At 48.8% G+C, this 15,436-nt stretch overlaps 1 protein-coding gene across 10 annotated transcripts in view; it reads right to left on the bottom strand.

Annotated features, from left to right (window-relative positions):
* The window catches only part of CAMTA1 (calmodulin binding transcription activator 1), a 375,526-nt gene that overhangs the window by 342,186 nt on the left and 17,904 nt on the right, over positions 1-15,436 (bottom strand). For 8 of the 10 annotated variants that reach the window (XM_083802699.1, XM_083802700.1, XM_083802696.1 and 5 more), the window contains exon 3: positions 2,597-2,715. In XM_083802699.1, the coding sequence (XP_083658825.1) occupies positions 2,597-2,715 (119 nt within the window). Of the gene's footprint in view, positions 1-2,596; positions 2,716-14,908; positions 15,090-15,436 lie in introns of those variants that run through there. The other 2 variants (XR_014573304.1, XM_083802694.1) reach the window with 2 other exon arrangements.

The following is a 15,436-nucleotide window of genomic DNA, read 5'->3' on the forward strand; positions in this document are numbered from 1 at the left end:
AACTAAAACCCAAGAGCAGGGCACCCTCACAAACACAGCTCTGCAGAATTTTCTGGCAATTAACTAACTTGCCCTAATGTGAGAAACCATATGAAAATCCCCTTTCTGTCTTCCCCAGAGCAAAACAAATAAAAGCGCACACACTTTCACAGGCATCTCAACAATGTAAATCTATAATTAAATGGCTTGGCTAGACTTACGATTTTGTGTCACTGGGAAAAAAAATTAAATTGGAAGGAACACTTCCTTCACTGTGAAATATAAAAACACCATAAACTTGATTTAAGAAGAGATGACATCTTGATATGGAAATATATTTCCATCAAACATTTTAGTTAAAACTGCATAATCTGACTGAAAGCAAACATCTCAGTAACATGTTCTAAGCATTTTTAAATGCTCCACTCCTTGCTGCTCACCACACTATTTTAGTAAATGTAAAGTCAACCACAACCTATCCAGTTCTCAAAGGATATTGCTTCTCCAGCCTAATTACCCAACCACAGCAACGTATGACCATTATCCTCAGTCTACGGATGAAAGTGATCAGAAAGAGTTATTTGCCTGTGTTCCCATGGTGATGCCCTGGTAGAGGAAAGAGCAAACCCCAGCTGCTCCTTGACCTCTGCACTGCGCGTTTGCAGCATCTCATCTGCAGACGACAAAATCCTCGGCAGAGCCCTACCGCCGGGTTAACGTGTACCACACACCCTCCAGACCGGCTCAGCCCGATAGCTGAAAACGCTTGCACTTCATTCTAAGGGCACACGACTGCGGATAAAAGCCACGCTTAGGTTTTCTTGAAATATTTCCATACAAAGCAGCAGAAAAAGCATTGCTGACAGGTGCCTCTGGGTGGGAGATGGGCGCAGCCCTGGCCGCATCCCCTCCCACGCCCCCAGCACCCTGCCCCACCTGGGGAAGCCCATGGCAGGACTGCCTTGTCCCAGCCCGAGCAAGGGAGGGCATCAACCTCGCGGCACCATGGCATCCGTAAGGTACTTGAGGCACTGCCTGCTGGAGTTCAACACAACGCTCTCAGACGCAGGCTTTAATTTTCAGGCAGTCCTGGGTGTAGCCAGGAGCTGGACGCGATGATCCTTGTGGCTCCCTCCCGCCCTGGGACAGTCTGGGATTCTACAGACCTGCCCGGTGGTGAGACTCCTTGCAAGCAGCACTGGTGGTTTTGAAACTAACACAAAGATTCTTTAAGTACCACTTTATAAAACATGCTTTTTCCTTCAATAAGTAATAACTTGTGCCTTCTCCAGCACATTCAGAACACCTGTGTAGTCAGATTAGAAATACATTCCCTTAGGAACCAACTCTGAAATGCAGTCCAGCATTATTATTCAATTATACCCTAAGAAAAATTCAAGTTTTGTAGCACCGAACAGATTTAAACTTCCAGGTGGGGGAGGGAACATACTCTCTAAGCTAAGTTACCCCTTCCCATATAAACAACCCAAGTTTTCCAGGAGTTTATCTAGGTGTAAGATTCTGCTTTTTTGCTCTGCCCTAACAAGGCCAAAAATCTCTGTCCACAATAAAAGCTCTCCCCTTCTAATAACGCAATAGGGAAATTGTGACCAACACACCACACACAGAAACAGTTCCTTGTCCCCACTGCGTGGTAACAACAGCGACGGATCTCAGAGGTAAGAGAGATGACTGCGACAAACCTGACATTCAGAAAAGCACTAGTGTTTTTTGTTTGTTGTTTAACATACCAGCTGATTATTTACCATTACTAGCAAACAATCCATCTAGAATTAAGGCATGAGACAAGCCCACAACTAGAATATGCTAGCAAGCACTATCAGAAACGTTACCTTTCCCCCTGTCCAGAATGCTGAACTCTCATCTGACTCACCTGACGCTTCCAGCCTTGCTACCCAGAAGGAATAATGGCAAGGGACCTTAGACAGTTTGGACTGTTCCTCAACTTTACCTAGGACCACCAGACACCTGAATTTTATGTAAGTTTCATTTCACATCAATGAACACAGGTGTGATGTATGGACTAACAGGAGATAAGCAAACTAATGCATTTGGAGTAACTGGATTCCAGTATAAAATGTCTGATTCTCTGTGTCTTCTGTCCTTAACCGGACTGCTCAAAAATTAGGTTAGTTATTTCAGGGAATAATGCTGTGCAAGAAAGAACATGCACTGTTTTGGGTTTTTGTGGTTGTTTGGTGGTGGTGGTTTTTTGTTTTTTGTTTTTTTTTTTGGTTGGTTGGGGTTTTTTTGAAGTCTTTATACATTTTCAATAGCAAGGTAACATTGCTTAATACTACAAAAATATCAAATTTGAAACAATTTTGAAATGTGTCAATAAGACGATACAAAATTTGACTCAGACAAGTGACACACATGAGCAACAGACTCCTACTGTACCATTAGTCAGCTTCCACATTTGCCCTTAAGTCTAGTTTAAAGCTCTTTTTTAACATTTGATATGATTCTATTATTTAAACAACAGGTTTCAGAGCAACTGAATTTATATTCTGTAACTAACAGGGCACGTACTCAAAAAAAACAATACATAAGCATCAAGAAAATTTGTATGTTTAAGAGTAGCAGATTTAACTACCTCATTAGTGTTCCAGCGGTGCCTCTCCTTCGGTAAACTTGAACATTTTGGTAGACATTCAAGCAGCTTCTTCGGTAAAAAGATTTTTACATGACTGCCATTGCTGTTCCCATGATCATCTAGAAAGAGGAGAATACACATGATATATACAAAAGAGAAGAGGTGATTTCTGTTAGCAGATCCTAGTTACAACACAACTTGGAAATCTAGCAGTTCACTTGTCAAATAGCAGGTAATGTGCCATTGCAAATAAGAACACAGCCTTCTGCTGAAATTCCACCTTTATTTCAGAAATAAAAATACTGTTTAATTCTGTATGGTTGCGAAGGGAATAGCTGTGATGGATTTGTGCACAAGCACGTGTGTGTGTGCTTACCTGTGACTATTTTAGCTTATTATTTCCCTCCGTGAGACTTTTTTTTACAAGCAATAACAACAAAACATTATAGAAGCTGTGACCACAGCAGTATGACCTGCCAGGAAAGCCGTAAATGAAGTTCACACTAGACAGGATTTGCAAGTAAATAACCACGGAGCTCTTGTACCTGCTATAATTTTGTCAAGCTGCAGCAGAAATGCAACTGAAGGTCTATTAGTTCATTTAAAACTCTATAATGCACTGTACCCTGTTTGAAAACAAGTTACTTTTCTTTCCATGACAGCTCAGAAAGTGAATGTAGTTCCTCAATACGAGTGAGGCAGAAAGATGGAAATCTTCCTGCCTCACTACACTCAGGCATCTCAATAGCAGAAATACTGAAGAATACAAAATCATTCTTTTTTGGTGCTAAAGATAGACGGAAGGTGCACTGATGTCCCTTAAAAATAAAGAGACCCCCAAAAAACCCAAAGCCCCAACAACAGCCTGGCAGAAGTCCCAGAAGCACCAACATCATTATGTTTCTTTACCATACTTCAAGCAGCACCTGGAGAATCAGGACATACATAAACAAGGTGTGTTTATGAACTAAATCAGTCCCTGCTGAAAAGGGAAACACAACAGCAGGACAAGACATCCAAGCTGTACAAGCTACTACACAAAGGTTTTATCAGTTCTTCTAAAGCCTCCCTCGCTTTCCTCTGCTATTCTCACGCTTCTTGCGCACCACTGCCCAGAACCTCTTACACACAGACTTCCTCGGCCAGATTTCACCCTACAAAATTAACTCATAGTAATTTCACATTTGGAATATTAACTTTTTCCTTTAACACCTCATCATTTCATGCCATTGAGCAGATGCCAGTTTCATGATAAAACTCCTGTGTAATTACGTACAACATTGAAATTTGCTGTGACCTGTAGCAAACAAAAGCGAATCTGTGCTGCAATCACGTTAGAAAGCAGACTAAGAACACAAACCAGTCGCTAAACATCCCTAGTATTTTTAAAGCTTGATTATAGTCCTGGATGTGTCGAGTTCAACAATATACATGCTGTTAAATCAACTACTCGTGCAAGCACAGCAGATGAGTTTACAAGATAAGCAGCGATGTGCAGGATAAACGCGAGCTGTTCTGTAATTTATGAGCAAGCACGTTCGGTGAGCTGGTGGGAACTTCGCTGTGCCGCTGCGTTAGCCCAGCCGCACGGGGATGGCCGGCGGCACGCGGGAGGGTCAGGCAGCACCGGGCACGCTGTCTCACGGCGCCACGGCACCAGGCGAGGCCGTGGGCAGACACCGAGGGCCGGCAGGGCCGTGCCTGAGCAGAGCAGCGGCTGGACAGGAGCCGACCACGGCTCCACCACAGCACGCTTCCTCTGCCGGCTCCTCGCAGCCCTGCCTCCGGTGTCACGCACATCACTCAACAGGGCTTTGCGGCCGTGACTTTCTCCCGATGTCCTGCGCACGTGCCTGTCACGCCATCGCGTCCCGCTGCCCGCCAAGTGTCCACGCACCTGGCGACCCGCGGGGCTACGAGCACACCAGCTCACGTGGGGCCAAGAACAGAAGCTGGCGGGGCCCCACCAGCACGGCGATCCCCCAGCAGGTCGCACTTGTATCCAGGTCTGCCATCCAGTTTAGCTGGTACCTGCTTAACATTCCCTATATTAATTTCATATCGTTTTCATTTCTCATTCAAAATATTGCATTGCACTACATTCAATTCATTAAGAAGGCAAAGTATTTTACATCACACGTTATTGCTTTTATCAGTCAAACGACACCCCCAGTTGCATCTCATCAGCTTATTTTCCACAGGCACATTTTAATTGTCATTAACTGCGTAACTTCCCCTTACCTCCGTATCAGGCAAGTCCTACATCATTCGTTCATTCTGCAAGGCTGGCAGACCTACAATTATTCAGCTCATTTTACTTTCTCCCACTGTCATCAGTTATCGGCATTAATAATCCAGAAAGTGCCTATGGATAGATCCCTTAAAAAGGTTTTGGTGTAAGTTACCAGAACTTGCTAACTTTAAACCTTCCAACTCGCATCGTTAGTAGCCCGTACCTTTGTATTACTACAGCAATGGAAGGTACTTTTCATCACCCTGTACTGTGACTGTATCTTGCGTACACTCCCCCTTTCTGCATTTAATAATGACATTTCAAAAAAAAAAAGGCCCAACACTGAAAACAACTGTCACCTTCCCTGATGTTAGGGGGTCTAACACGGGGGGGGTTCTGCCTTTCTGCTAGGGAATCGTCCAGCAGCACGGTCAGAAACGCACACAATTCCATAACGCGCAGTGAATGCTAAATTCGATCACCTCCAAAACAGGTCTGACCTTGAAAAATGATGGAACTGACCAACTAGCTATGAAGATTGAACGAGAAAGTGCATCACCCCAAATGATGCTCGCACACTTGCTTTAGAAGTCGGTTGCCTTTCCATCCAGTGGAATCATTCGTGACAATCCTAAACCTGAAAATGGTTCTTCTGCGCTTATCTACTACAATTTTATTTCTTGGACTTTGAATATGGAATATGTACTACTTGGAAGTGCTTCTATTTCCAAATGGAGGATAGTCTACGCAGATAAAACGGCAAAGCTTGGCACAAAAGACAAGAATTTTCCCCCAGCTGCACCCACTGGTGTTGGCAGACTTGGTCACCAACCGGAGCTCCCCTCCACTGATTCAGCTTCCTTCTTCAGAAAGCGTTTTGCACCCGCAGATCGCCAACACTGACTTTTCAGAGTTCAAATTCTTCCAAACATCACCTTGCTACTCTTGTTCCTCACAAACGCAATCCTTTCAACTAAAACATGTCAATTTTTAGGGAGGTGGAGCAAAAGAAAAAAGAAGTAACCATCCTCGGGTTTGAAGCAAATCCAGCATTTCTAGTCAGCCTGATGTAGCCACCCAGCTACCATGTAGTCTTAGGATGAAGCTGGAGGAATATGAATCAACCCTATCCACATCTGAATTACAGAGCAACCATTAGATCCCAGAGGGAATAGCGTACATTTACTAAGGACTCAATTTTCCTCTGTAGTTTAAAAAAAAAAAAAAAAGGAATTTACGATTTCACAATGCTTATTTGATTTTCCTGTGGAAATGCAAGCCAGATTTGTACTTGAACTTTCACCCTAGTATGATTTTTGCTATGGATGTGACTTACGACATAGTGATCTGCAAACCCACCCAGTGTCAATAAAAAGTGCTTTTGCAAGCAAAGCTGCACTTGCACAAGAAGGATTTGCCAGTAAAGCTCTATCGACATGATTTTTTTTTTAGTGTAAAGCTGGCCACAGCTCAAAAATGCCTCCCAAGGCATGCACAGCTGATTTGGAAAATTACAATAAGGAAGCTATGTAGGCTGCCTTATTTCAGTGTAACGTATCTCGTTGTAATTCAGTATGAAAATCCAAAATTTAAGTTCCATTAGCAGTCTTCAGGATTACTCATTAGTGAGACAAAAATCATGTGAAATTAAGAAAGTACAACTATTACAAAGTTCATAGAAAGTTCCATATTAATTATACCACATAAACCCTTCGTAATTTTATGGGTTTGTTCATGCTCCTTGCACTTTATCCTCCCAGGGGATGCAACATGGGCCATAAAACTTTAAAGTGCACAACAGCAAATCACAGCGAGCCTCTGTTCCACCCCTGCTCTCCAAACATCCCCCCCTTTTCTTTTTTAACTGGTTCTTAAATTTTCTGTGATCCAGAAGGTGAATTTAGATCTCTAAACCATTTAACTACCACAGTTTATCAATATAACTTATAATTGGGGAATACAGAAATGTCTGAATGGGTGTTGATCAAATGCTGATTTGCAGACAGTTCTATTCAGGATATAAATATAAAGAATAAGCTCATAAAATCACAAACAGAAGTTTTATAAACTCATTTTTACGAAGTAATAACTTCAGCGTTAGCCATTTGCTAGACTACCTCACAGAAGAGGTAAAAGGTATCCAAGCGTTACCAACAGGTGTTTTTGTGTAAAACAAACAGTTAAAACTACAGTGTCAGCATCAGCTGCATAAATGGAATGGGAGGCCATCAGGAGAATGAGAACAATACGAACATGAGTAAGAATATGCCATTTAGCTGCTTACAGCTTCTTAAGCAGCAGAACCAAGTGAACAGTGTTCAGAACTGGTACCCACACAAGCACAGCAAACACAGGCTACTTGAAGTCATCCAGTCCTCGACAAAACGCAGTACGAACCCAAGCAGCTCCTCCTCACAAGGAAAATAACGAACGCGAGCCTTATGTAAGAAAGTTCAGACGCGACTGTACCAAGGCCTGAAGCCAAGTCTGAACTCCGCTGTCCTTCCTCCCAAGCTGCATTTCTCATCCTAGTGGCTTTTCTGAAGCTCCTCCCCTTTGCGGAAAACAAAACAAGCAAAACCCAAAAACCACTGTTCTTCCAACAGCTTTTGAGTTTTCACTCGCTTTTCAAAAGATGATATGGGAAGAAAAAGACAAGAATAAGAGTTGAAATATCTGTATTTGTTCGAAAGAAATTAATGTAATTATTTTGCATGCTCCTATCCCACGTGTTGGTTGACACTGATATCCGCTGGGTCCCAGGGTGTGGGTGGACGTTTAAAGTCCCCTTCGGGTCCCACATTCAGTCTATATTCTTTTACTTGCTGACTTCTGGACACAGCCAAAACCAATAAATTCAGTCTGGCAGAATGAAATCTGAAGAATCGTCCCCAGTCAAGTATCTGCGGGACGGGCATACTGCATGGAATAGTTGAACTTTGCTCCTGGCAGTTTCAATCAGTAAACAAGCAGCAATATAGTCAAAATCAACAGCTTTTGGTCTGTTTTCTAGAAATATTTGGACGATTACATTTGCAGATCTCTTGGCAACAAAACCAGATTTCTAACTGTCCGTCAAGACGATCCAACCAAGTCCAGCCCTCCGGTGCCGCGGCGAGGCAGGGCTCCGCGGGGCTCCAGCGCTCGGCCCCGGCGCTCGCCAAGCAAAGGGACGCGCGGCCGCTGGATCGCCTCCGTCACGCTGCCCTCGCCGAGGACAGGCGGGCTCGGAGGAGGCCCGGGGGCTGAGGGGAGGGTGGCAGGAAGGGCACAACCAGTGGAAGAGGAGCAAGAGAAGGGGAACGCGCGCACAGCAGCGCGTGTCCAGCTCCAGCTGCTTCCTGCGGGGAAAACCAGGCACAACGAGGAAAACCAGAAAGGGTTAGGAAGAAATAACACAAACGGTAGAGTGTCAAGGACGAACAATGAAATAATTTTTCTCTAGTAAGTTATTGGATCTAACCCAGTTCCTTGGAATATTTTTGATAAATACTTCGATGCTATGACAAGCTCCGTGAACCATTCTAAAACTGTAAGAAATACAACTACAGCTAAAAACCCGCCGCTGCATATTGTAGCTCTGGTTCTCCCCACAACAATGTACGCTTTGTAAGTCATTTTATCCTTTTCACATAGCAAAGTTCCTTGATGCTTTATAGCTGAATTCAATTTAAACAACATAGTTATATAAAACTGCAAATGGTGCGTTTTGGGGAAGAGTTGATGGCACAATCCTTAATGAAAGCCTCCGCTCTGATCGAGGAGGTCTGGCTTACACAATTAGCTATTTATTTCTTAGGCTGTACATTTATCACCAAGCTCAGCTTTGCTATTGCGCTCAGAAGCGCGTCTCCCTGAACCAACAGAAACGGCTACCTCCTTTCCACAAGCTCCACCTTTTTTCCTCCCATGTCAGCCACATGGGCAGGGGGTAAATCCCCCTGCTAAACAAGACAAAGGAGAATTTGGTTAAACCCAGACGTACCTTTATTTTGAAAACAAACTTTAGGAGTGTAGAAATGGTGCATCTACTTTATTTTTTTCCTGCATTTCACAAACATGTTTATGCATGACTTTCAGAGTGTTGCTTTTAAACATGACAAGTACAACAGAACAAACAGACCAACACTTGCTGCAGCCAATAACTCGTTTGTTTGAGACCTGTCATCGATTCCTTCGTTCCCTGGTCTTCACTAAGATTACATCAGATTCAACTGCAATGAAACAATGAAGAAATGGGTGTTTTTAATCAAGCCTAGCAAAAACAAACCACCAATTTTTAGTTTTTTAATGCTACAAACTTTCTGAATGTTACCACAAATTTTCCATGAGTCCCAAATTATCGGCTACAGTTAGTGAAATTAATTACTTTTGCTGTAGCAAACTGTTACTACACTGACTTCTACAGATAAGACAATAAAGGAGAGATGGTAAAATTGAAAAAAAAATTGCAAAACCCTCCACCTTCAATCAACTATAATACTGCATCAGAGCTGGCTTCTGGTTTCACAGTAATTAACATTTTGTCATTTATCCTTTTCAAATTTTGCAATTCTATTTCTATAAAAACCCATCTGTGACTCCACTTTCACAGCAGCAGAGCTACTCTGACTCTACACACTATGGCAGCACCATTCATGCATTTTTTTAAATTATTTATTTTAACTATGAACAGTTTCAGTCTTCGGGTTTGAAAAGGTATCTGGAGAGCTGGCAGGAAAAAAACAAAACCCTTCGGTCTGACAGTGTGACAAGAGCAGGAGGACGCCGAGCTCTCCGTGGCCGGCAGTGACGGGAGCACCCCAGTGCTGCCACTTAGCTCCTGCTCGCCCAGGGCAGGGACTGCTCCTCTGCGCACCCCGTGCTCCCCGGGGAAGTGGGAACCTTCAGCACTGCCCCGAAAGGAGGGGTTACTAGAGAAGCCAGCACCTCCAGGCATTCCTGCCTTTTAACCCCAGCAGGATTTAGAACAGGTTAAATACAACACAGGGCCAAAGGGGTTCAGCAAGCTACAGAAGATGAAGACGAGACAAAGCGAGGGGAAAAAAAGCGGGAGAAAACATCTCAGCAAGGTGTGGAAGAGGGAAGCCGGGAAACACCAAAAACACAAGAAGCTGCTGGAAGCACCGCATTTTAATTAACGAGGCGCTGCCTTCCACAACGCACTCCACTAGCCTCATTTCACTCCGTGGAAGTTTTTTTCCCTGCAGATATATTTGGTTTATTGAAGCAGAGACAGAAGGGACACTAAAAAAGGAAGGTCACATTCCAGCTCCCTCTTTCTGAAGGCTGCCTGGGCAGAGAATCGGGATAGCTCTTCCCCCTTCCTTCTTCATCTGCTCCTTCAGTAACGCACACCCTTCCAAGCAGCTCTTGAAAAGACTGCAAGTTTGAGAAGAAGCTTTTAAAAATATCAGTAAAGTTAGTGCCCAGTCTTGGTAAGTTCTGAAAACATTTGATTAAACCTTACTTTTACATAGCACTTCCACTGTTTCCTGATACAGCGAATTAATTCTAAGTTACAACATCTGTAAGAAACCTTCCCACGGCAGTAGTCAGAAAACACCATGCAAATAACCCCCCTCCAGAAACTTGGAGTAAAAATGTTTGGGAAAACCGCTGAAATGAGAGCTGTAGACTAGTATTAAAAAACTCCAGCTTTACACAAGACCCGCACTTCACGTCAAAAATCTTGCACATAGAACAGTTACAATGCCACTATTGCTCAAAAAAAAAAAAAAAGGCCTCAAACACGCACACAGCTCCTGCTGCTTCATAAAATGAAGGCAGCTTTCTGAAACCACGCTGCCGGTTCCCAGACCCTCTGTATGGGTTTACGACTTCAGTAAAAGGCCTTTGACAACAGAAATGCTGGTAAAATTTAAACGGCTGAAATTCGGCAAAAATTCTGAGATAAAAGAGCGCACTAACCTGAGAGTCAAACTCTGCTTCTTCACCGCGACAGTCAAACCTGACCGAGAAAGACAGCAGCATGGCCAGCGAGGCACAAAATCCACAATCCATCACGTTTATGGTGAGCCAAGACTCGTTTAAGGAAAAACGTTATGCAACGCTTCCACAGAGGGAAGTAAATAATCGCTGTCTGACAACAAAACCGAGAATGCTTTGTTTTCAAAAGGTACGTTTCCCAAACAGTTAAGTACTCAATAATATCTGAGGCTTAATTCCTTATTGTTCATATCAATAAGGAAACCTGAACAGCTGCCAAAATCCCCATTTACTCCCCCCATATGCTTGGAGAAAAAACCACAGATTTGTGGAAGGTGGGAACTTCCCCAGGCAAGCTACGGCAAAATGGCAGATCCAGCTAATTCCACAGCTAATGCCCTAAAACCTCGTGCTCCGCGATATTAGAAACTAAATAAGTAACGAGAGCAACACAACAAAACTTCCACAGGAAAATAGATGTTTAATTTTATAATCTTCAGTCTGGTGCCAATCGCAGCTAGCAAGTGGAGCAATAATTACCCGTGGTTGACCACGGCAATTTCAGACACGGGCACAAAGTTCTGCACAAGGGCACAAAATTCACCCACCGCAGTGCTGCCTTCCTCCTCCCCAAACGAGGCGGTCAAGGGAAGAGCCCCGGTTTAACACACGTGTTGGCAGTCAGCTCCAAGTAAGTGATGGGCCAGACAGGCACCAAGAGGGCGGGATTTTGCACAGACGCGCTAACACCCCAAGAAATCGCTCCACAGCAAAAACCAGGCAGAAACGCCAAATCACCAGAGAAAATGACGATTTAGATCCCGCGTCTCAAGTATCCCGACCAAAACTATCAGCGCAGACCCAACGCCCATACTGCTTCTTCATCCTTTACGTGCACATTCACTCAAGCACGTCAAAACTCAAATCATCCTGGGACCATTGCAGGCATTCTTGTGGAAACACCTTTTTAGTTCTTCCAGCTCACATGGGAATCACTGGGAGAAATTCCACCTAACGACTTACCCGTTTATCGACCCAGCCTGAAGTAACAGACAGGAAATTCAACAATCGTCTACAAACTTAGCAGGCATAACAAATAAAAGGGACAGCTCCTGAGCCAGATGCACAATTTGAGCACAAGGGCACGATTCTATTTTATCTTGAAGTTAATAGTTTCAGATATTGGTTGATTAGAATAAACAGAAATTTAAAAGCAGGTTCTCTCTCTCTTTGGGTTCTTCTCAATTCAAACTTTTTCTGCCCCCTGCTTTTTTTGAAGAGGACCACTTGCCCCGAGTCCAGAGCCCGCCACACCCGCTGAGAGGGCATCTCCCAGGCTCGGTTCATGTTCCCATTTAAGTTCAGAGACACGGAACACAACGAGAACTGCAGAAGCCACAAAACCACTGCCGCAAGGAGCACGAGGAGCTTTCAGCCACTGGGGCCGATGCTGGCCTGCCCAAGGAGACCAAAGCAGGAACCCACGCGAGCCCCCCAAGACGTGGAGACCCCTCCGGTGTTAGGCACGGAGGTCACAGGCTCCCTGCGAACTCGCACCTACAGAGGTTTTTCTGCTGCCAGCCCTACACCAGAGTTGCTGACTGGAGCGTGACAGGGAAACTCAAAGACCGACAAGGTCTGCAGAACAGGCTGTCGCAGTCCACAAGGCTCGTTTTTACTGTACCACGGTGGCCGGATCGAAACAGATTGCTCCGCAAACAAAAGCAGGGTTATTCCATACAACTAACCTGCAAGCTTTTTGTTTAGAATATTAAAAAAAAAAAAACATAAAGCAAATTGCATCCCTCTCCTCAAGCATCAGTATTACTGCTGAAGCACTTGTCTTGACCCCCGCTTTAACACCCTTCCCATTTAACGTTCTGGCAGGCAGTTTCAGTCCAAGGGACGAACAGCTCGTGCCCCGACACACCACGGAACTGGGTCACGCCAGGGAGCTCTGCTCTGCGCGTACGACAGGGAAAGCGGGCGCTGCTGGGGAGCTGGCCTGCGGAAGGCTCCTCGCTCCTGTGTCCTACGCAGGTCCAGAGAAGGGACCCAGCTGTTAGTTAGCTAAGTCAAACACCTGGCCACAACAGCAGCCTTGGCACGTTTAAATGCTGCCCATAAGGGTCCCTTTGCCAGCAGCTCGCACACAGCACTGCGTTAGAGGAGCAAATGAGGTCCCAATGCTTCAAGAAACAAAAAAACTTCAGCAGAGTACCAAAAATTAGTTATCCCTAAGGAACACAATAAAAGTTGCATTAAATAACAAGTGTAAAGGTCAAATTACCTTTCAAGTCAAGGAGTGCTCATCTGCACGACTCCAAAGCCATGGCTTCATCTGCATATGACTGAATATACAACAGCTGTGCTTTACATAGGAAAAGTCATTGTGCATTAGCACAGAAAGCCCAAAATGAAAAGAAATCAAACCTGGGTGTGCTTTTAGTGACAACTAAAATTTCAGTTTTAACTACGAAGTTAAGATAGAAACTGATCCGTTTCTCTTTTCCACCAGATTTATCCAGTTGGCATTTCACTACTTCAGCGGAGTTAATCATTTTTCTCAACGTAAATGAGGAAAGAATGAAGCCCAGGGTTCTCCAGACCACAGGAAAGATAGAACTAATGAATTTGGAAGCACCAAGAAGATTAATAAAAGATGAAGCTGACAACATGCTCATAACCACCACTACCATTTAAAACCTGCATTTCTGTAGAGCATTGAAGTTTCATCGTGCTGGACAGAGTACATGCAAAAACCAAACCCAAGGCGGTCACGGCATGCGATCCACAGCTCCTCCATTAGAAGAAGCAGACCAAAAAAGGAAATCCCAAAAATACTTTGAGTGAAAATTCATAGAAAGAGGCGGAGCCATAACTCCTATCCTGAGAAGGGGATTCCTGGTAAAAAGCGCAGACGGGTGAGAAGCAGGCAAATAAACGCTTGCTCCAGCGGGTGACAACAGCCCCGCCTCGGCCACGGGCGGCGGAGTCACCGCGGTACCGGCACGGCCGGCGCTCGCCCGCCTCCTGACGGCCCGGGGGCTGAGGGGGCCGGGCGCCCAGCGCCGTGCAGCGGGACCCGGCCCGCGGGCCCGGGGCAGCCCCGGGAGCCCCCCCAGGGCAGCGGCAGGAGGTCTGCGGGTGGCCACGGGGCCCGGCTGGGGCGGCCCTGCCTCGGGTTAAAAAAAAAACGGGGGGAAGGAGGCGCAGCCCCGGGGAAGCGGCCCCGCCGCCGCCCGCGCCCCCGGGGCCCGGCACCCCCGTGCCGCCCGCCGGGCCCCGCCGCCTGCCCCCGAGCGCCGCGGCCCGGCACCGGCGGAGCAGCGCTACCCCCTCGCGGGCGGCAGCGCCGAGCGCCTGCCCCGGCCCCGGCCCCGCTCCGCGCCGCCGCCAACTTTCGGCCCGAGTTGGGCGCTGCGGCTCCCGCGGCGGCTCGGGGCGGCCCCGCCGGGCCGGGGCAGGCTCGGGCTGGGTCGGGAGAGCCGTGCCCGCCGCCACGGCCCCCGCTCACCTCGGCACGCCGCCGCCGGCCGCGCCGGGGCCTGCGGGGCCGCCCCTCGGGGGCCGAGCCCAGCCCGGCCCTGCCCGGCCGCGGAGGCCCCGGGCGCGAGGGGACCACGGCGGAGGCGCCCGGCTCGTGACCGGCGCGCGCCCGCGGGGCACGTGCGCGGCCGGCGGGAAGAAGGTGGGGGGGGGGGGGGGGGGGGGGGCAGGCGGCGGGCACGGCGCACACCGGAGGCGGCGCGGCCAGGCCCGGCCCGGCCCGGCCCGACGCGACGCGACCCCGAGCGGCGGCGGCGGCCCGGAGCGCCGCGCCCTGCGCCGCCCGCCCCGCGCCGGCCGGGCCGCGGCAGCCTCCATGTTGGCGGCGGCGGGCACGTGCCGGCGGGCGGCGGGAGGCGTGCCCGGCCCGGCCCGGCCCGGCCCGGCTCGGCCCGGCCGCCACGCGGCCTGCCCAGCCCGCCGCACATGGCCGCCCGCCGCCGCCCGGCCCCGCGGGGGCGCCCGCTGCCGCCCGAGCCGTGGCTGCGCGGCGGGGGCCGCGGCGGGGGGCGGCGCGGGAGGCCCGGCGGCGGGCGGGCGGGCCGGGCGGCGGGCGGGGGGCGGCCCGGCGGCGCTCTCACCTTCCGGCTTGTTCTCGGCAGCCATTTCCCCTCCGCGCGCCACATCCTCCTCCGCCTCCTCGCCGCCGGGACCCAGGCGCGCGCCGCCTCCTCCCGCCGCCGCTGCCGCCGCCGCCGCCGGGCCGGGCCCCCCGCGCGCACGGCGCCCAGCCCGCGCCGCCCATTGGGGGAGCCGGCGCGCTGACAGCCGCGGCGGCCAATGGCGGCGGCCGGGGGGCGGGCGGGCGGAGGGGCCGGGCGCGAGCGACGGCGCGGCCCGCCAATGGGCGCGCGGCAGCGCCTCAGTGACACGCGCCGCAGCCACTCGCCGGCCGCGCCGGCGGAACGAGGGGGGCGGGGCGCGGCGCGTGACTGACGGCCGCGGCGGCCACTCGCGGAGCGGCCCCGCGCGAGCGACGGCCGCGGGAGCCAACCGCGGCGCGCGGGGAGCGGGGCCCGGCGGCTGACGCACGGCCCCGCGGGCGCCGGCGGCCAACGAGCAGCGGCCGCCGCCGGAGTGGCGGCGCGCGGGGCCAATGGGGCGCGAGC

This window comes from Anser anser (assembly GCF_964211835.1).
Source record: "Anser anser genome assembly, chromosome: 17".
Taxonomy (NCBI): domain Eukaryota; kingdom Metazoa; phylum Chordata; class Aves; order Anseriformes; family Anatidae; genus Anser; species Anser anser.